This window comes from Falco punctatus (assembly GCF_963210335.1).
Source record: "Falco punctatus genome assembly, chromosome: 7".
In the NCBI taxonomy this organism is placed as follows: Eukaryota; Metazoa; Chordata; class Aves; order Falconiformes; family Falconidae; genus Falco; species Falco punctatus.
Genome location: NC_137587.1, coordinates 30,567,314 through 30,587,409, shown reverse-complemented (window position 1 = coordinate 30,587,409; position 20,096 = coordinate 30,567,314). Strand labels below are relative to the sequence as shown.

Genomic DNA, 20,096 nt, shown 5'->3' with positions numbered 1-20,096 from the left:
CTGCAAGGAATAATGTTACAGGAATGTCACACCTCCCTTATCTTTTCTGCATTCATGTCTTTGCTCCTTTTCTTCCTCCTTTCATGGTAATTGTTGCATGTATAATATCAACCCTCCCACTAGCGCTAGGCAGCCCTTGTCACTTCCACACTCTGCAGAGAGAGCACACATGATTGAAAAACTGGTGGCAGAAATTTCCTATCCAGTACTGGACTGTTTATGGAAAAGCTTGCAAAACTAGTGCCTCTATTGTGCGGTTTCTTTGTGCCTGCTTGTCATGTTTGTATGGGCTGATAAACACAAATCTCCCAGTGCTATTTTCCATTGACTCATATTTATTTACTTCTTTCCTCCCCAGTGCTAATGGACCTGAAGCAAAAGAGGAATTCCCATCATGGAGGCAGCAATGATAATGTTGAAATCTCAGCAGACTCTGCAACAAAACACTGCTGTGTGGAGCTGGGTCCCAGGACTTACTCGACCTCAGCTATTCATCTGCACACTTCCACCCCTGTCTCCAGGCTCCAGAGCAGACCAAAAGGTATGCAGTGCATTTGATATACCAGCTGTTGGTACAAGTCAGGCTAATTCATAGTTCCTGCTTAGCTGAAACATGGCTTCTAGTGGCATTCAAGTACAAACCAGAGCACTAGTATTTTCACTTCTACTTTATCTGCTTAATAGTTTAATTGATCAGGTACAGGGTTTTCTTACTCTTGTAATGTCATCAATTCAATAGAACACATTTGGATGTCAGTTTTTCTGGGGTTCCCTGCCCAGTGGTTCACAGCAGAGGTTAGAAGATGGCTCATCTTCTAGTATTGGCTTTATAAAACCCTCTTGATCACCTCAGTCTTCTACGCTGCTAGAATGCATTGGAGACTGACCTGAGGGATTAACCTTCCTGTGTTTAATACTGCCTTTTAAGTTTTATGGTCTTTTCAGGCTATAATTCAGAAGATAATCTATGTGAACAGTCCCCTGAGGTGGAGTTTGCAAGCACCAGACAGCATGGTAAGCTTGTAGCATGTATGAATGCTCTAAACTTCTAAACATTAAGACTTATTTCATTTTGTCCACTTGAACTGTCCTGGAGCATTTTAGTTAAATGAACGTGATAGAATGAGATGTAGTAATGCAACACCATTTTCGGAATGTGGGTCTAAGTACTTCTATTTTTCTGTTGAGAAACTTTTAATGGACGTTTTCCCAAAATCAATTTTCAAAACCAATGCTGATGTTGAGATGACTTGCCTTGGCCCATAAACAGACCCTTTAATGCATGTCCTACAGATTTGTTGCTGATTTTTCTGGACAATGTTCAATTCCTTCCTGAAGGGATTGAATCGGCAATAAAAAAGCCATTCAGGGTTGGGGGTGTGCCTGCATGGTAGGAACACTGGTGCAGCAGCAGCACTACCTGCTAAGAGATTTGTGGAAAACTTAATTTGCAGGATGGTTGCCTGCTCCTTCCAAAGAAACAGAGAAAGAGACAGCAACCTGTGGTTGAACTTCTTCAGTATTTACATTTCTTTGTTTATAGTTGCTGTAAAAGCAAAACCCAGAACATATACTTTGTGCAAAAAACGAGTGAGAGAGAGAAGATGGATCCTGAACAATTTGACTTGAAAAATGAAAATGGCTTCTACTCTGTACAGACTTTGGCATCATGTATATATTGCATTGTTAACGTTTCCAAAGTGACTTAGTTGCACCCGTCCTATTTTCAGAAGGCAGACTGTAGCCAAGTCTTTTAGAGAATCAGAGGTACTTGAGATCCGTTTGTTCAGTGCTTGTTTTGTGTTTTTCAGTGTCCAGGCCAAACAGTTTGGAGAGCAGTAGAAACGCTTCCAGCAGTAGTTCACCACTCAATTTGAAAGGTAAAGCTTTTACAGCTGAATTCTGACGAACAGGAAGTGAAATTCCATGTAACTGTGTGCAAAATGCTATTTTCCATCCAGTAAAATTTGAAGACTGTTTTGAAATTGTAACTGTTATGCAATCTGGATATAGCTGTCTTGGGAATCAAAACTGCTGGCAAGAAGTATTTTTCTAAGATTGATTCTGGCAAGGGGTAGCTTTTAAGACACGCAATCTAGTTTTGCTTCAGTCTGACTGGCATCGTATTGTGGGAACTATCAGGCCACTTTTAGACTTCTTTTACAACAACAGGTCTCTGCTGTTCTTACTCTGTGCACAACTTGTGTATGGAATCGCTATACACTGGAGGCTTGCTTTTGCTGAAATTGTGCATCCTTGAAGGATGTGGAAAAGCCCATTTTCAGCTTTCCTACTGGCAGTTGCTGGCTCTCAGATCACACACGGCCAAGACTGGGAGATCTTCTAGTGGCACAGAGGTAGTAAAGACCCCTTTACTATCTGTGTTATTCCTGTCCTTTGGACAAGTAGTTGTGCTTGTTTATCACAGGGGCCCAAAGTATGTATTGTAAGACATTTACTAGTCCTGATTTTTCAAAGTTCTGACTGCCTTGAGTTCTATAGGGGAAGAAAGTAAGGTCAAAAATGCCACCTAGTCTGTGTGGAAATAGCCCTGAATGATAGCCTATCTCAGTGAGACATCTACTGCAGTGAGGGAAGAGCAGTGTCTTTAATGATATTTATGCTTTTTCTCAGGTTCCTTAGATCATATCCATGGCAGAACTGAGAGCCTCAGCAGTGAAGATACGGTGCCAAGCAGAGAGACACCAGCCTTGCTCCGAGACACCTATCCCTTTCACTCTGCTTCTGCTGTCTTAAGCCCTAGCAGCAGGCATGAATCCTCCTTCCACAGGAACAGTTTGATCTCTCATGATATACCTCAGAGGAGTACTCCATCACAGTCTTATACAGGCAGGCAACGGTCAGCCTCACCTGGCAGTGAGATGGTGACTTTGGAAGAGTTCTTGGAAGAGAGCAACAGGCTGTCCCCACCAAGTGTAAGTAAATAGAGCCAGATAGCCCATCACAGACGTCAAAAGACTGTTCAAAGCTGATTTAGGGGGATGAGGGCATGGGTAAACATGGAAAAACAAGAAGATCCTTGTTCATACATGCGGAACTTACAGAGAGATACCAAATCTGGCAAAATGAATTAAACAGTTCCAACAAGTAAGGCAAGATTAACTTTCACACAGCACTGCTGATTTATTTTGGTATATCAGCTATGGCAAGTCAGGCAGATAATTCACTGCAAGTACCCTGTATTGAACTGCTGGGGCTTTTTAGTGTCAAACACTTGTGGTCAAGGTTTTATATTATAACATTAGTTTTCAGCTCCAGGTATTTTTATTTGTGAATTGGTAAGTTTTCAGTGTAATTTTCAGCTGCTAAATCTGTAATTAGAAATGAAACGTAACAGTTTTCAATTGAAGTGCAAAATACGCAGTTGTTTAAAACATCTCCTAACCTGAAAATACCATCAGTGTGTTTGAGAGAGAATATTTTTCTTACCGAATTAGGTTCTTTATGTTTTTGCCATGCTGTGTGCCTGTGTGCTGACTGGCATGTCAATGTTGGTTCAGTGACTACTGTAATATGTTGCACGCTGAAGTGCTTTGTCAGAAATGAAATGTTTGGTTTTTAGATGGCACTTGTCTTTTACTGCTCAGGCAGTAAAAGGCATTTTGTCTTTTACCTCTTATTGCCTCATTATCCTAAATAAAATTATTAGCTTTTAGGGATGTTTAAAATTTGATATTTTTTTTTGTTGTTGTTTTTGTTTTCATCTGTGACTACCTGACCATGTCTCAGTTTTCATTCTTTGTGTCATCCTTGTTCCTTTTCAGTGTCGGCGCAGTTTAAATGAGAGTGAAATGATTTCATTGCACCAATTTCTGTTAGAAGCTGATGCACTATATCCCTCTTGCTACTCCCTATGTCCTTCCCTCCGTCAGGAGCCTTCACAGTCACTTGAATCGGTCCTCAGTCATTCATGTCGTGACAGCATGAGGCACAGAACAGGCAGGGGGAATAGGAGATCTGCTTCACTGTATATCCCCAGGGTATCCATTGTTCTTGCTATGAAGGCAACAGCTCCCAACTTACCACAGCTTTTGCTAGCATATTAATACCCATAGAAGCATACTGTAACTCTTAGCTGTTATTTTAAAGGCTGCGTTAATTGCTTGTAAAGTATTTCCAGTGCTTGTTCATAAACACGCGTGGTTTTGGAGGACTAGTTGTTCTGTAATGTTAATGTGCATAACAGCAGTTTTAAGTGAATTTAAAAATAACCCTAACATTTCAACATCTAGTTGAGCATAGAAATCTTCCTGCTGCACTATTACCATTGACAGTGTTCACTTCTACCAAACCAATTTTGTGACTGGAAGAAACATTTGGAATGCTAGTAAAATGAATATATTAAGCTTTAACATACTGCTTAGAGAAGAGTAAAGAAATAAATTCCATGAGCTTGTTTCAGCATGTCTTTTGTGAAGACAGCATGTCCCTTAACTGTTCTGAGCATGCCTTTACACTAATAGTCCAATGGCAGCTGGTCAAACATTACCATTTTTCGATTGCATGGACCATCCCCATGAAATGTTTATTGTATATTTTCTTTTACTGCCAGGTTAATTGTCTGACTTGAAACGTGTAAGTTAATCGTGGACAAACAATTATATCTCCATTTTTGTAAGGATTTTCTGTGCATTTCATTATATTGTATATGCAGCTTTTAATACATATGTAGTATATTGACTGGGAGAAGTGAGGGGAATCAGTGGAGAAGCAATGAAACTTTCTTGAAATGCTAACGCATCTCACTGAGTTATTCTCTCCTGTCATATCCGTGGAGTTACAGTAGAGTGTTACCCAGATGAACTGTATTCTGGAAGACAGGCCATCTTTGATATTCCTTGATACCGACAGCTCATGGCATTAATACGATACTGATGCTTCAGTGACAGTGGCTGATGTGAAAGGAAGCAGAAGAGCTGCTGCCCGGGTTGCATGTGAAGTGCAACTCGACAAATTTATGACAATTAATCTGGCAAACAAAGCTGTCATGATCTAATGATGATGAGTATGTTATCTCTTGATTTGGATTTATACCCATTGTAAATTCATATCTTCTTTTCCCCACTTTAAATATAAAATCTGTCATTGTGTTTTGGTTGAATTAAATGGGAAGGAAGATTATCTACACAAAGCTCTACATGATTCTTTAAACAAAAAATGTCATTAACGTAGCATGTACATATTTTCTCACACCAGGACACCTCCAGTAACAGAGATGACTTGCTCAGCGATTATTTTAAGAAAGCAAATGAGCCTTCAGCTACTGGGAACCTGCTGGTTCAGCCATCCAGAAAGGAGGCTGCTAAGATGCCCACTAGTCTTGTTGCTCCAACTGTAAAAATGATCACCACCAATGAAGAAGGAAGAACAGCGAAGCCTGGAAATCACATGAAGCCAAACCTCAGACACGTTGAACCTGAGACTCCAGTGAACTCCCAGGGGTCCCTTAAGCTTCCTCACACACCGCAGCACCAGTCTGCCAGTGGGATGCGGCAGATGGCACAGCCTCAGCAGCCTGGAACTGTGAGCAGGAGGAGTACATCCCTGAGCAGGGCATTCAGCTTAGCTTCTGCAGACCTCCTCAGAGCCACTGGCCCAGAGACTTACAAGCAGGAGAGCCCTCAGAAGTCAGCGGCAGACCTACGTGGGGGCAAGGACACTGTCAGTCAGACTTCTGGGGCTTTCACGCCAATGAGCTCCCAGGCAACTCTAAGAGAGAGGCCACAGTCTGCAAAAGTGGCAGGCTCCTTGCAAGGTGTTGATTCTCGCTGTCGGCAGCTTGATGCAAGGCGCCTTTCCCTGGCCCCACCGAAAGATGAGAGGCCGCTCTCCTTCCATCAGTTCTCTGCCTCACCCACTGCCTCCACCAGCAATCTGAATGTCCAGCAACAGGAGTGCGTGAACCCTGGGCAACACTATTCACCCACACTGCACGTCCCTTCTAAAGTCAAACCAAAGCCAGCCCCTCGTACTGGGGAGGTGGCCACAGTGGCCCCTGCCAGAGCTGTTTCCAGCAGCACTGAGGGAAATATTTCCCTAGGGCAAGGCCAGGGTGATGCCCTACTTACAAAGTGCCAGGGTAAGCTGCCAGAAGGCAGTGCTGGGGCTACGGAGGAGCCTGTGAGAGGAAGCAACTCCAGCAGCACTCCTGGGTCTCCAGACTCACAGGGGGATCAGCAGACAATTTGGTATGAGTATGGGTGTGTGTAACCCATGGATGCAACTAGTAATGTGTGTGTTTGGCATTACTGATGTCTAGGTAGCATTTGTCTAGACAGGTCTTAGAGCAGCATGCAGGTGATGCCTTTTCAGTGTTCTCCGGGAACTGTTTTCTGTCTGGAACAAGTATGATTAAGAGAAATAAGGAGGAAAACCCTAGCCCTACTTTTGACACAGTTGTGCCTAAAACAAAATGGAAGCTTGACCTAATATCACAGCAGGTTGGCATGTGATTTTCACAGGTGTTGAGCATTCCTCACTCCAGGAGAAGCTTAGCAGGGTCCTCTGTCATCGCTGCACTGTGCACCCCTTCTACCTGCATTAAGTAAGAGTTTCACAGGTCGTGTGTGTGTGTGTGTGTGTGTGTGTTGAACCCCACCCAACATTGATAAAACTTAACCATACTGAAAAGGTCATATAAAAGCCACACTTCTCCCCCAAAGACAGATCAGATACTTGGCTTAAGTAGTTTAAAGGTAAAGCTGAAGAGCAAAAGTATGTGGCTTTAGCTGTGGATCTGTTAAAATCACTTCTTGCCACAGCCATATTTTGTAGAGGTAATGTGCAGACTTCGAGGGTCACGTCTCGACCTTCCCCACTGGGACTGTGTAAACACAGAGGCACCAGCACAATTACCCCAATGCCTTCACTATAGCTGCAGTTCAGTGGATCCTTGACACTCTGCAGGCCAAGTGGTGCTGCCTTTTGAAACTTGTTTTATCTTTTATACAAACACTGGAACTAATGCAGCCTTTCAGGGAGATGCCATTTCAATTGCAAAGGTGGCATCTCATGTATAAAAGTGTCTTGTAAGTATGTATATAAGAAGCTCAAGTATTGTATAGGAATGCTGTGTAAATTGTATTATTACATCCTTGTGTGCATGACTGCCCACATACTAAGTGGTATGTGGGATTTTGTCTCTTAGAAATCCTTGTTTACATCTCCAAGAGCTTTGCTCAGTATAGAAAGCAAAATAATTTTGTATACATGTGAAAGAAATATACTTTTAAAGATCTATTTATGTGCAAAGAAGCTCCTTGTATGTTTCTGTCCAGAGTGTCATCAGCTGCTTATGTATATATGATCAAATGCTTATCTTTAATTCTATTTCACCTTTGTAAAGCTGGTTTTTTTGCAATAGACTAAATCCTTAAAAAAAATTAATACTTGTTTTGCTGGTTCTGACTTAATCTAGTAAAAGCTAAAACTGATTCATCTGAGGATGTTTTTGTTATCTAGTATGTAGTAATCCTATTCCGGAAACTACAAAATTGTTTATAATAAAGATTGAAATAAAATAGATGGATGTTGTACTTTTTTTTTTTTTTTTTTTTTTTTTTTTTTTCCTTGGGGAAAGAAAATTCCACGATTCATGGTGCTGGATGGAGATCTGTCTGCAGTAGCTTTGTGTAAGGCTCAATATTGATTTGCATCTCTGTGTGGCAGAGTTGTGTTCATCTTTGAACGTGAAGGGAACAGCAAAAGGAACTTTCTGACTTCTCTGTTATTTTAATGCTAACTACAGTTTTGCAACAATTTTAAAATTATGTGCTATGCAGCCATTTCAGAACGTAGTGTTTTTGGTAAACTAAATTTCTCCTTCCACAAATTCCCTCTCAACATTGATTCTTGGCCGGAGCACTCAAGATGAAAGGCTGGTGTTTCTCCCTTGTTCCAGCTCCGTTTTGGAGGCATGTGCTCGGTGGCTCTGCAGGCTAGGCTCCTGGGGAATTCATCTGTTAGTTGTCCATTACTGCAGATCTGCTTTTGCTGTAAGTACCTGCTTGGTCACTTACACTGTAGTGATCATTGTCTTGAGTTATTTGCAGTTATTTACTTTCTCAGTTCTAGTACATTTGAATAAAAATGTATGTAATACTTACGTATTACCTTTCAAGTATGGAATAGTTTAAAATACAGATGTTATAACATGGAACAACTTCAAGGAAAATTTTGGCCTGGATGCCTGTGCTGCTGCGGCAGGTGCAGCCATTTTGCAGTCTGCCCTGCTCATTAATGGTTTTCAATTCTTTGGTAGATGCATCGGCTCCCCGGGGTGGCGTGTGCCCGACACCTGCTGCGCCATCAGGTAAGAAGCGGGGTGGGTGTGAGAACAAGGCCTGCCTGCAGCTTGGGTGCCTTCTGGGGTGCCTTTCTGGGTAAGTGGGTGCTCACTGTCGAAGCGACATGGGGGGAGACGCCTCTTATGTTCCTCAGAGGGCAGCGGCAGCAAATTCTCCCGCCTTCGCGCTGGTGGAGCTGCCGTGAGGCACTGGCTGCCAGGAGCTGCCAGGAGAGGTGTTTCTGTGAGGGGAAAAGTGGAAAGGGCAGAACTACCAGACCATTTCAGGCTTCTCATTCCTTCCAAGAAGAAAAGGGAAACTGGTGAAACGCCTGTTTCAGTTTGCATGACTTGAAAGGCTGTTGGGATGTGCTGTGCAAGGGCAGGCAGCCGGGCCTGGCCGGTGGGACTGCTGGCAGCAAGACGGTGAGTGGCCAGCCGCAGCCATGCAACCCTGTGTGTTGGGCACAGGAGAAAGGTGCTTGTCTCTGCAGGAACCCTAAGCTTTGGCACACTGGCTTTTCCCAGCTCTGTGTGGCAAAGGGCCGTGGGATGCCGATTCTTTACGACACGGAAGGGTAGGCACCAACTGTGTGCCAAATAATGCTGTGAATTGTTCTGAACCATTTAAGTAACATTGGATAATGGAGTGCCTCGGTTGGTATATGTGGCTCACTAATTCTCTAGGTGATGTTTTGTATCAAAGGACAGAGTTTTGAAGGGTATCGCATGCCAAGGAGGCAGCAGTTGCCGATAGAGAGAGCCCAGGGGCTGTGGTGCCTTCGGCAGCACACGCTCCCTGCAGCGCGCTCAGACACTGAAGTCAGTGAAGCTGTTTGACACGTGCTTAAAATTGCACACACTGCATGATGATGGCATTTGCTTGAAGTATAAGAAATGGTTGATGTGGAAATTGCTTCTAGGGAGTTGTGTGCTCTGCAGCATCTCCTTACCAAGAAATCTGAAGCCTGAGGGGTCATTCACAGAGATTCCATGTCATGGTTACCTTTTTCCTCTCAGATATTGCTGTTCCTCAAACTTGGTAGGTAATCATGAAGTGAACAGACCTTTTCTGATTTCAGTTAATTGAGTCTAGAACATAAAATCCCCAGAAGAAGAATTAAAAAATAGAATTTACTTTTTTCTATAACAAGGGAAATTCCAACTGTAAGTGCATTGTAAAAAGGGCTAGTACTTTGGTTTAGAGAAATGAGGTTTCAAGGAACCCGTGTGATTAGCAAGTATTTCTGATCATCCAGATGTTTGGGGGCAAATTAGTTCAGCCAAAGGCAAATGACTTCAAGACAGAACATGGAAGAAATGCTCCAGAAATAATTACGCTGAGAGCATTTGAATTGTGGCTTTGCATTTTTAGATGAAAGGGTGCAGAGGGGGATCAGTTGTGGTAAGCTCCACAAAAAAAATTTATCCTAACAATTGCTTCTCTGCCTATCAGAGTCCTGGAATATCAGATTCTGGCAGCACTGGAGCTGTTCAAGGGAAGGTGGAAGCCTTGGGAATGTTTTTACAGATCACCAGTACTAGGCAGAATTAACCTGACCTAACAGTGCAGAGTGAAATAGTTCAGTTACTAAAAATAACAAATGAAGTTATCATTATGAAGGGTTGCTAGACTGGAGAAGTAGACCAGGCTGTGAAGGTCTGTCTTGAAAGCTGGTACTAGAGGCTTCCATAAGAACTAAGAGAAAATGGCATCAGCTGGAAAGTGGTGAAAAAAAAATCTAATTTAAGAGAGTACTGGTAGGAGTTCAAAGTGACTGGGAGAAGCTATGGCAAGTTGTACAATACTACATGGTGTTTTACCAGTCACAAAGATCTCTTCAAAAGTATGAAGAGAACAGTGGACAACAGATAGCTGCTGTTTAAAAGCTTCTCAAATGGGAAAATCCTTAAAAGGCTAACTTGGGGCCTAGAGGGTGAAATGTGACTTCATGAAATGTGACACAAAGTTGAGGTTAGTTCAGATTTGGAGAATTGTGAAGGACACCATTAAAGAGTAACATGGATGAGCGGGCACTTCAGTGGCAGGCTACCTGTACTTACCTCTGCTGAAGTTGCGGAAAGGACAGTTTATTGATTGTTGGAGGTTTTGGGGTGAGCAAGTGGTAGGGGAGCAAACCCGGTTTTTCCTCATAGCATGACAATGAATATGTGGTTATTCCATAGAAACTAGGAGCCTAAAACATGTCCAAAACAAAACACAGAATGCCATGGAAACTAATGTCAGCTCTCTATCATTCCCAGATGCTATTCTGATCAGCTGTAGTTAAAACACTCGCATGTTTTTAACCAAAGATTGTCAGAACTGAGGATTATGTAGCTCTGATGGTGAGGCTGTGCCAAAGTACATAATGTGTGTGTTGCATATCAGAATGGGAAGAGCAATAAATCTAAGTGTTGGCATTAGCCATGAAAAGCATGTATTGCGCGAAGGGAAAACGGGAGCCCAGCTCCCTCCTCAGTGAGTGACACCCTGTGGTGTGACCTGAAAGTCATGCTAAAGGAGAGAGTTCTTAGGAAGGGGAAAACGAAGCTATTGGTGAGACACAGGGCACCATGCTCTTATGGAATCAAACAGATTAATGTAACAGCCTCATATTTTAATGCTTTGGATTTGGTATGAAATAGTTTATGGGAGAGCTAAACAGCCTCTGCCTTGAGAAAACATCATCAGGCAAAATAAAAGAGGCTCCCTCTCCTCTCCAACATCAGGTGGTGGCTGTCTTCAGATTCAGGAGCTGGGCCAGTTCCACTAGGAACAGTGGGCACCTTCTCCATGTGAAAATGCCTGAAATTTGCAAGTGAAAGATCACGTTATGTTTTAAGTAGAGGGCGTGCTCTGAAAGTGTGAGATATTAATGGCAAGTAAAGCACAGTTTATGTTTGGAAACATACTGCTAAGAAAGAACATGAGAGTTTGAGAAGGATATTCCAGCTGGAGAAGCACAACTCCCCACCGGACTGCTGAGGCATCTCTAGAGACTTGCACTGGAGGGAAGAGGGAGTTTTCTGCAAGAACTAAGTGGGAAAGTATGTCTGTGAAGGACCAAAATGAGCTTTCTGTAGTGCTCCTAGTCTGATTGTTTTACCATTTGGCAGGGTATTTTGAAGGTTATGGGATGCACAAGTGTATGTTCCCTTGCTGCTTTAAATATGTCTGACCAAAGTTATCCCATTCTTGTTAAACACACAGAAAATGCTTTCCTGCACCTTTGCAAGTGGATTTTTTTCTCTAGTTATCCAAAACTGGAAATTTGCTTGTGTGTGTGTTGTGAGCCCACAAAATACCTAATCCATGGATGTGCATGTTTCAGAGCCACTGGTTACCTGGGGATGTTCAGCTGCAGCATCTGAGCCTTCTGCAGGGATGGAAAACTCAGTGGAAAATTTCCAGTCAGTTTGAGAGTGCTCCTGTAGGACCCTTTTGGCTATTTGTGAGTGAAAGTAGAAGAAATACTGAGAATCAGGGAATGTCTGTGAAGGTAAAATCTTGGGATTTTTTTTTTAAAACTGCAGTCCTCTGAACAAGAGTAGCTTGCTCATAGCAGTGCAAAAGCCTGTCAGAGTTCAAGGAGCATCTGAATGATGCTCTTAGTCATACAGTTTAGTGTTAGGTAGTCTGTGAGGAAAAGGGAGTTGGGCTCAGTGACCCTCATGTGTCCCTTACAACCTAAAATATTCTATGAAAAGGCAAATAGAGAAAACGGGCTGGCACAAGCTGCCTGGGATAGACCTCATATCGATTTAGTTGGGATTTAAATAAAATTAAGCTGAAGTTGGTAACCGTTAGTTTCTCTTGAGCTTGCTTACACCTTTTTTTGGTCTGTGAGTAACTGAGACAAAAAGGTAGAATGCTTTGGAAAGCTGCATTAACAGCATTGTGTAAGCAGGACTGGACAGCTTATGTACTCCGTTTCCATTAGACCTCCTAGCTATCCACATAATTTTCATTGTTTCAGAATTTCCTTCCTTGCTTATTTTGGCTTCCTTAATTAAATAAAACAACCTTGAATCCCTGAAGCCAAATCCTATTACTCCCACGAACACAGATTCTTTTCCTTGTTTATTTAACTAGCCATATCAATGGTAACAGTGTGTCCCATTTGGCAGATCCTGAATTCCCTTCAGTCTCCCACCCTTCTCCTATATGAGCACGTGCCTGTTTTCTTATGATGTAATCAGGCAAATGAATTAAAACAGATACTAGCAAGACTTTATTGGGTCAAATTTCACCCACATAAGGTGGGTGTTTAACAGGTTATACTTGTTTAGCAGACGGTGTTTATCCTGGAAAGGAGAGTATACTTTCAAGTAAATCTAAAACTGAGAAGGAAAGCAAAAAGTGAACTCGGTAACCACAGTCTATTGTTTTTAGCCCAATGTCTTTGTAGCAATGTTTTACGGGAAACACCAGTATCTGGAGAGCTATGTACATTCAAACTTTGACAGACCACCTATTGTAGTTGCTGTAGGCCAAGGACATTTTTGCCCTTGAAGTACTGGTTCAAGGGCACTTAGGCCCCATCTTCCCCACTGCATCAGAACACTGGCATACAGACCACCTTATGACCTCAGTTGTTCTCACATAAAATTCCCAGATCTGTGGTAACAGAAGGAAGAGCAGCAGCACAGGAGTTCCAAGTCCACATGGCTATCCATCTTCAAGAACTTCACTTACCTGTGACCAACCTTCTTTTCCACATCTGAATGGAAGTTCATGCATGCATTCATGGTGGGTCCAGCTGGTTACTCCCAACACATGCATAATCATCCATGGGTCCTTCACAGCAGTTGCAAGGCCACACATCAAAGCCAGTGTCTCTTAGTGGCATAACAGCTTGGGAAAGAATGAATTCAGTCTGTTGTTCTGCAGCTAGTAAGAACAGAGATACTCTAGCCTGGACTCTGGAGTAGCTGTGATGACTACAACAAATTTCTCTGCCCCTGCCTTCTAGATTATGACAAAACTTTTAATTTTTATAGTCTTTGCACAGAAGTTCCTGCATTCTCAACCTGCTTTGTGTCTGTGTCTTTGCATTGTTCAGTGCTGTGAATAGAAACAGGAAGAGCTCCTGGACAACTGTGTAATATTCCTGTCAACTCGCCCTTCACTCTGTAAGAGCGAGGCCTTTCTCCCTTTACAAGTGAAGGGGAGAACCAGGTACCTGCAGCTTTACCACAGGGCTCACTTTAGGACAAGTAGACTCACCCTCTACAGGCCCTTAATTCTCTTCAGACAGTAACTGGTAATTCACACGTAGACACTAGACACAGTACTAGTACGGCCCCAAGTCCAGCCACACAAAGCCCGTTTCTGGTGTGCAAAATGACGTCTGTGTTGGATGTTGCACACACAGGTGCAAAAGATGGTTAAATTACACTTTCAGTGTAAATGAAACCTGTTCCCTGCCTCAGGAAAAACTACGGAGGTATAGGCTGTCTGGCAAAAAAACCCCGAACTTTAACCTGTGGGGTTGGCTTGCTGTCCACAACTAGTTTACTGGGTCTTTGCTGCCCTTCCAGGTTCCTACCTCTGCTGAGGTGGGCAGAAGTAGGAAATTGGGAGCACTTCTGATCATACATTTTGAAGGCGCTTGGGAAACACCAGCACGGTGAGGATAGAGAGAGGATTTCTCGCTGGTTATGAGGTGTGGACATGTTCCTGTGATGAGCTGAGATGGTCTCAGCCTGTGTCACACTAATGCCAAGCTTTAGTTTGTGGCAGAAGATCCCCAGTTTTTCTGAGTTCCCAAAGGTGTTTCCAATCTTTTTTTCACCTTCCAGAAAGTAGCTGCTGAAGGTGCCAATTGAGAGCCGGTTTGGTAACCTCTGAGCCAGGAGAGAATTTATACCTGCTGAAGGATGCTCTCACAAGGAGAATCCCTCGAAAGGGATAAGGTACGTTGAATTAAGAATGTATCTGTACCCCAAGGTAAATTATGTGACCCCAGATTGCGTTTGTGGCCCTGCAGAGCCTGGCTGATACCTGGCCAGAGCTGTGCTAGCCCCTGTGAGATAGAGCTGAGGCACCAACCTACCAAGTCAGCCCCAAGGCACTGCTCACTAGCACTGGAGGTTGCAGAAGGGTGTCCTGACATCGTCTCTTCCTCTGCGGGGTGTGATGGTGAATGGGATAAAAGTCTGGTCAGCAGACATTACCAGCAGAAATGAAAGTCTTTAACATAGGGAAGCTGGGAACCCTGTGAAGTCAGATACTGAGGGGGAGGAGAGGGGTCTAACCTGGCAGCTGCTAGCACAGCAGCAAGGGCAGACACCTGAAGTTTCTTCTGGAGGTAGAAGGGTGGCCTGAATGTTTGAGCTCATTTATGAGATGTGTGTTAAGCAATGGCATTTCCCACTGGTAACTCTTGAAGCCAAGTTCACCACTTGGGGCACATTCTGGGCATAAATTCTAGGACATTGGTCCGTGTTCCCAAAGCACCTGGAGTGCAGATCTGAGGACTGTGCATGTGCCCTGCAGAGTGAAAACTGAGACCTGTGGAAAAGGTTAAAAATAACACGTAATGCAGTGCAGACTGGGACAAAACAGAAACAAGAGAAAATAGGAGAACAGATAGATAAAGCAGGATGCCTGGGCTGCAGTGAAATCTGCAGCAGTGTTCCTTCTTGCATGTGAACCCTGGTGTTGCATAGCCACCCGTCGGTGCAGTGTAAGAGCTGGACCTGCAAGGGCTCTTTGGTGGTACCAGGATGGAAGGAAGAGCAGTAGCAAGTTCTTGTTTCTCAGCTACACAAAATGGGAATGTGCATGTGGATTATCACTGCAAAAGAGAGAGAGAAGTTATTGATTTACCTTCTATCCTCACAAAATGGGTGCTTGAAAGGATTTAAAACAAACTTCATCGGAAACTTGATCCTTAAAGGCAAAACATAGATCAGGTAATTGGAATTAAATGGAGCCAGTGCTGCTAGAAAGGGCCTTCATTGGAATATGCTTAGAGAGGAGTGCTAATGACTGGAAGTGAGACCCATGTGGGTGAGCAGAGGTCTGGAAAACATGGTCTGTGAAGAAGACTGAAAAAATGGGATTGTTTAGACTACAAAAGAGAAGTCTAAGAGGAACAGTATGATTAATTCTCATTTATACGATTAACACTGGAAAAGGTAGCAATAGACTGTTTTTCATGTCCATCCACAGAAGGACAAGAAAAAATAAATGAATTTAAACATGGAAACACGGATTTTTGTTTTAGTGCAAGCTTTTTAAGAATGAACCTAGCCAGGGGATGGAGACATTGCCAGAGGAGAGGCAGAATCTTTCTCAGTGGCAATTTAAGAGAAGGTGGTAAAGCTCTGGAGGAGACAGTCTAGCTTTCTTTATTGGGGCTCTGAGTAAGGAGATGGTCTAGATTACCTCCTTTCTGATGCATTTCTGTGGCGTCTGTGACATTTGTAACACGAGTTTATCTCCATTCTTTTTGAAGCTTGCTGCTTCTGGTTCTGACACATGCAAGCCAGGAGCTATTCAATTCAATGGAGTTACTTAATCATCACACGCATTAAAATGATTTGACCAAATCGAGCAAAAAGCAAGAATTGCCACTTGCACAGAATAATAGCTATTTGTCAGCTTTAATAGCTGCTGTATAATTCATGGAGATAAAAGGCTACAAAAACTGTCATTTCTTTTCATTTTTAGAATTTTAAATACAGACAAACATGCAGTTGCTGAGTGTGTGTGATGGAGGCTGTGGTCTGCAGCAGACACTGTTCTGTCCCCTTGGAAGTGACAAGGACAGGTGACCCAAGCCACCAAATCCCTTTATTTTAGCAACCTGTTTTACAGCATATGCATGCTAAGTCAACCAATATATAGTGGCTGGATGAAAGAAAAGCAAACCAGGATTTTTCTGGACTTTATTTTACTCTCATTTTTTTAAAAGGAGGTTTGTGGAAGTGATTGTTTCTGCTCCACTTAACAAGGCCTGATTTACCAGCTTTGCTGGTCAAGTGCTGCCTTTTTAACATACTCTGATAGACATGTATGTCTGATGTGTCTGATGGCCAAGGTTCTGGCTCTGCTTCCTGGATATTCTGGTCATCTGTATCTAACATCTGTCTAACACATCTCTGAGCACGTTTGCAGTTCAGCATTGACAGAGAATTGCAGCCAGGGTGGGAACTGGGAAAGAGATACTGCCACGTGTTACTTCCACTGGCTGTCTCTGCTTTCCCTGGCACCCAAAGGGTTAATCACTGTCTGTGGGTCTTCTCAGGGCTTGTTCCCTATCTGTAGCCTGCACCTTGCAGGAGGTGGAAATGCTTTCCTTGCAGCCACCAATGAGCCCTGGATACCAAAGTGATCTCTGCCCCTGGGAGGCTCTCGGGGAAGGCAAACAGTCCAATGCAATGCCCTGTTGTTCCTTATTGAAGAGTAATACACATATTACTAAGGAAATAACTGCATTTCATTTTCTTAATATCATCTATTATAAATTCTTTAAATCTAATAAAAAACCTGTGATATTCAAGGGTACATAATTGTGGATTAAAAGGCACTGGAACAAATGTTTTACTTTGCTTCCTGAAAGATCACACTCAGAGTGATTTTCTTAATATATGTATATTTTTATATATGTATATAACTAAATAGTACTAAATAATAAAATAAAAAAAACCCCAAAAACAAAAGAGGAGTGAGCATTCCAAATAGCCCTGATAAATTTGATTCAACCCTTCATATTCTCCAGTATTGCACAGGATGTCCAGCCCCTGGTTGTGCTCCCGCGAGCTTGTGCCTTGCCTATTCAGCTAGGTATGCCGCCTGCATCTCTGCCATCCTCCAAGCAGCACAGTGAGCTGGCAAAGGACTGTTCTGTGCTTTTTGCATCCTTTTCTGGCCATGTTCAAGAACTCCCTATTTTGTTCTGCTGCATCCCTCCTCAGAAACCTAGAGAGGTCCCTTAGCCCTGCAGATAATCTTAGATCTCTGATCTGCCAGAGGCCCTGGCAGAGGAAGGGCTCTGCCATCTGGTAGTCTGCCATACCTGAAGAGCCCTTTGCCTGTGTTTAGAATGAGGAGTTATCTTTGATGCTGGTTCTGATGTTAGGCATGGATGCTCCTGAGTATTTCCAAGTTTTGTAAATGTCATTGTATCTTCTTCCTGGTTTTTTTGTTCTGTTTTGGGTTTGGGTTTGTTTGTTTTGTTTCATTATGTTTTGTTTTGTTTCTGTGCTTATGTCACTTTGCTTTCCACCAGGTTGAAAATGGAGAACATCTCGGAATACCCCACACAAGACTCCCATTTCCAGACTTACTGCCTCTGGCCACCCTTGGACCACTGTTGCCCCATTACAGTAAGTAGATGGGAGCTCTCGCTAGGTGCTGTACTGGCCTCACAGTGTCACAGGTGTCCCTACAGCAGCATGGCAGAGCACACTATATCAGGTGAGTTACATACCAGTTCAGAATATGAACTGGTAACAGCTTTTGTTCCCAGCTTCAGTGCTGTTTGGGGCTTTGTTTGTTTGGTGTTGAGAAAAAAAAAAAAAGTTTGTTTACTTTTTTAAGAGTAGTGCATTTCAGTTTGAATGACAGGCACTTCAATATGTATCCCATGGTGCAGCTTTCACTCCTGTGGGAGTAAGACTTGTGACATGAGTTAGTAGGAGGTCAGATTTTACATCTGCTACGGCCTTCCTGAACGACCTTGGACAAGCCCTTTGATCTGTTTATGCCTTTGTCTTGCTGCATAGATGAGAGAGGAAGACACCTCCACCACCACCACCCCCTGCAGCCCTTGCTCTTGCACAGTCAGGGAAGATGCTCCCTTCTGCAGAGATCAGCTTCAGCTGTGTTTGAACATAACTAGATCTGATCTCAACAAGCTCTAGAAACAACTTATTGTAAATAATAGTAATAACACCATTAATGCTCTGTATACTTTGTAATACGCCTGCATGAGGCTACATCTGTGTGTGTTTAGATAAGCTGTAAGCAGCAGTATTTGGGCTTTGCATCAGCTGCTGTGATCAGAATGCAGTTATCTGCTGGTTTGTGCCTGTGACGGTAGGTAGGGATGGAACACCACTCTGTGCATTGCAATCTCTGTATTTGGTGTCTGCTTTTGGCACTCTCATCTCTTTCATTTATGAATGAGTGAGTGAGGGAGGAGACGGCTGGGCTGGGCTGGGCCGACTCCTTTGCAGTTGAACTATAAAGAGCACAGGAGCTGAAATGCAATCTCCTCCTCCTCCTTCCCTGCTCTGCTTCACTGACAGCCTTGCTCACAGCTGGGAGGAGGACAGCCTCACCAGTAGCCTGAGCAGGAGCTGGGAGAACTGAAGTTTTGTGCTTTTCACACTGCAGGGAAGACCTCTTTGCATAAACTCTGCTCACAGGTGAGTTTCATTTTTATCTCTTCATTCTTAAAAGCAAGTTAATTTTCCATCATTGAGCCAGGTTATATTATACAAGGTTACAACCCCTGGAAAGGTGGAAGGACAGGATTTTTGGCTGTTTTTTGGCTAAAGCAAAACAATGAGGCAGTCTAAGGACTCAACCAAAATCCATGTCCAAAAAAAATTTACAACTTCATAATTAATTGCCTTGGCAAGTTCCCACTAATGGGGACTTCAATAAAAGTTCTTCTAAAAAAACTTTCTTGAGTTCCACTTAGGCACAAGGAGAGCTGATTGTTGAAGTTGTATTGATGAAAGGGATTTGCTAAGATAAACCAAGAAACTATTTCATGTTTGCAGCAGGGAACCAGAGCAATGGCCTGTAGATAAATTCCGCTAGTCATTTTCAGAAAACTTAGTAGGACCGTATAAGCAGACTAGATAAAAGATATTTTGAATGACTAATAAGTGATTTAAATACCTCATTTTGCCTGAGAACACAAGGCAGAAGTTACGCCTAACAGGAAACTGCTAAACCACATACCTTGGTGTGTGGGTGCTCTGTGTACACCTATATAGATTTGTCTTTGTATCTCACAAGTATGTCATTACTGTATTTTCCAAACAATAAGCCACTCTTATTGCTGCAGTTCAGAATCTGACTTGGGACAATTCAGATGTGAAGGTTTGTTTAGTGAAATTAAATTTATTCAGTCAGAAATGAATCCATTCTATTATTTTTTTTTAATAGGATTAAACCCCTTTGTTCATTATCGTCGGTTGCCTGTGTTACAAGTACATTTTTCTGGTTCTTGACAGTCTTTGTAAAGAAACTAGAAAAGTAAATTGCAGAGCAAACAGCTTCCTGTGTGCATAGGGAGAGGAGCTGAGAAGTAGAGAATTTAGAAGAATATAGCGGCTATGTCCTGTCCTTTTCTGTTGGGAACATACGCAGGTATTTATTAATACAAATTTAAGGAAACTTAACAGTGAGGCAAGGAAAAATAACTACACTTAGGCTCATAAGACATGACACTGTCATTTGTGAGCACTATGGGACTTTCTGAGCAGTATGTTAATCAGTTCCTTCCGTGACTTTTTCCACATTAGCACCCTGTGTTTACACTGGCTCCAGAAGAGCATGGTGTCTGACCACTTCTTTCAAGTTTGCTTTAACCAAGAAGCCAGTAAGAGTGAGTCAATCCTGTGTATTTAACAGCCACTCTTTCATTCCTTCTCTGAGGAAACAAAATTTTTTACTGTCCTCATCCCTATCCTTCTTGCCTCCCCATCTTATTGTTAGTATGTTATTCCCCCATATCATGCTGCTTCTACACATGCAATTGTAAAGTCTTCCTGTTATATGAGGGAAGAAGCAGAAGGTACTATTTGAGCTTATTATACACTT

General features: G+C 42.7%; 2 protein-coding genes across 5 annotated transcripts in view; both read left to right on the top strand.

Moving 5' to 3' along the window:
* Window positions 1-7,545, top strand: part of CCDC88C (coiled-coil domain containing 88C) — a 101,989-nt gene extending 94,444 nt beyond the window's left edge. Inside the window, exons 26-31 of one of the 2 annotated variants that reach the window (XM_080396687.1) lie at window positions 359-541; window positions 946-1,014; window positions 1,812-1,880; window positions 2,635-2,936; window positions 3,786-4,001; window positions 5,218-7,545. In XM_080396687.1, coding sequence (XP_080252813.1) covers window positions 359-541; window positions 946-1,014; window positions 1,812-1,880; window positions 2,635-2,936; window positions 3,786-4,001; window positions 5,218-6,231 — 1,853 coding nt within the window. In that variant the 3' untranslated portion in view covers window positions 6,232-7,545. The remainder of the gene's footprint in view (window positions 1-358; window positions 542-945; window positions 1,015-1,811; window positions 1,881-2,634; window positions 2,937-3,785; window positions 4,002-5,217) is intronic. The other variant, XM_080396688.1, reaches the window with a different exon arrangement.
* Window positions 7,546-8,379: 834 nt separating this feature from the next.
* Window positions 8,380-20,096, top strand: part of GPR68 (G protein-coupled receptor 68) — a 29,439-nt gene continuing 17,722 nt past the window's right edge. For 2 of the 3 annotated variants that reach the window (XM_080396748.1, XM_080396750.1), the window contains exons 1-2: window positions 8,380-18,688; window positions 19,799-19,881. The gene's annotated coding sequence lies outside the window, so the exon portion shown is untranslated. The remainder of the gene's footprint in view (window positions 18,689-19,798; window positions 19,882-20,096) is intronic. The other variant, XM_080396749.1, reaches the window with a different exon arrangement.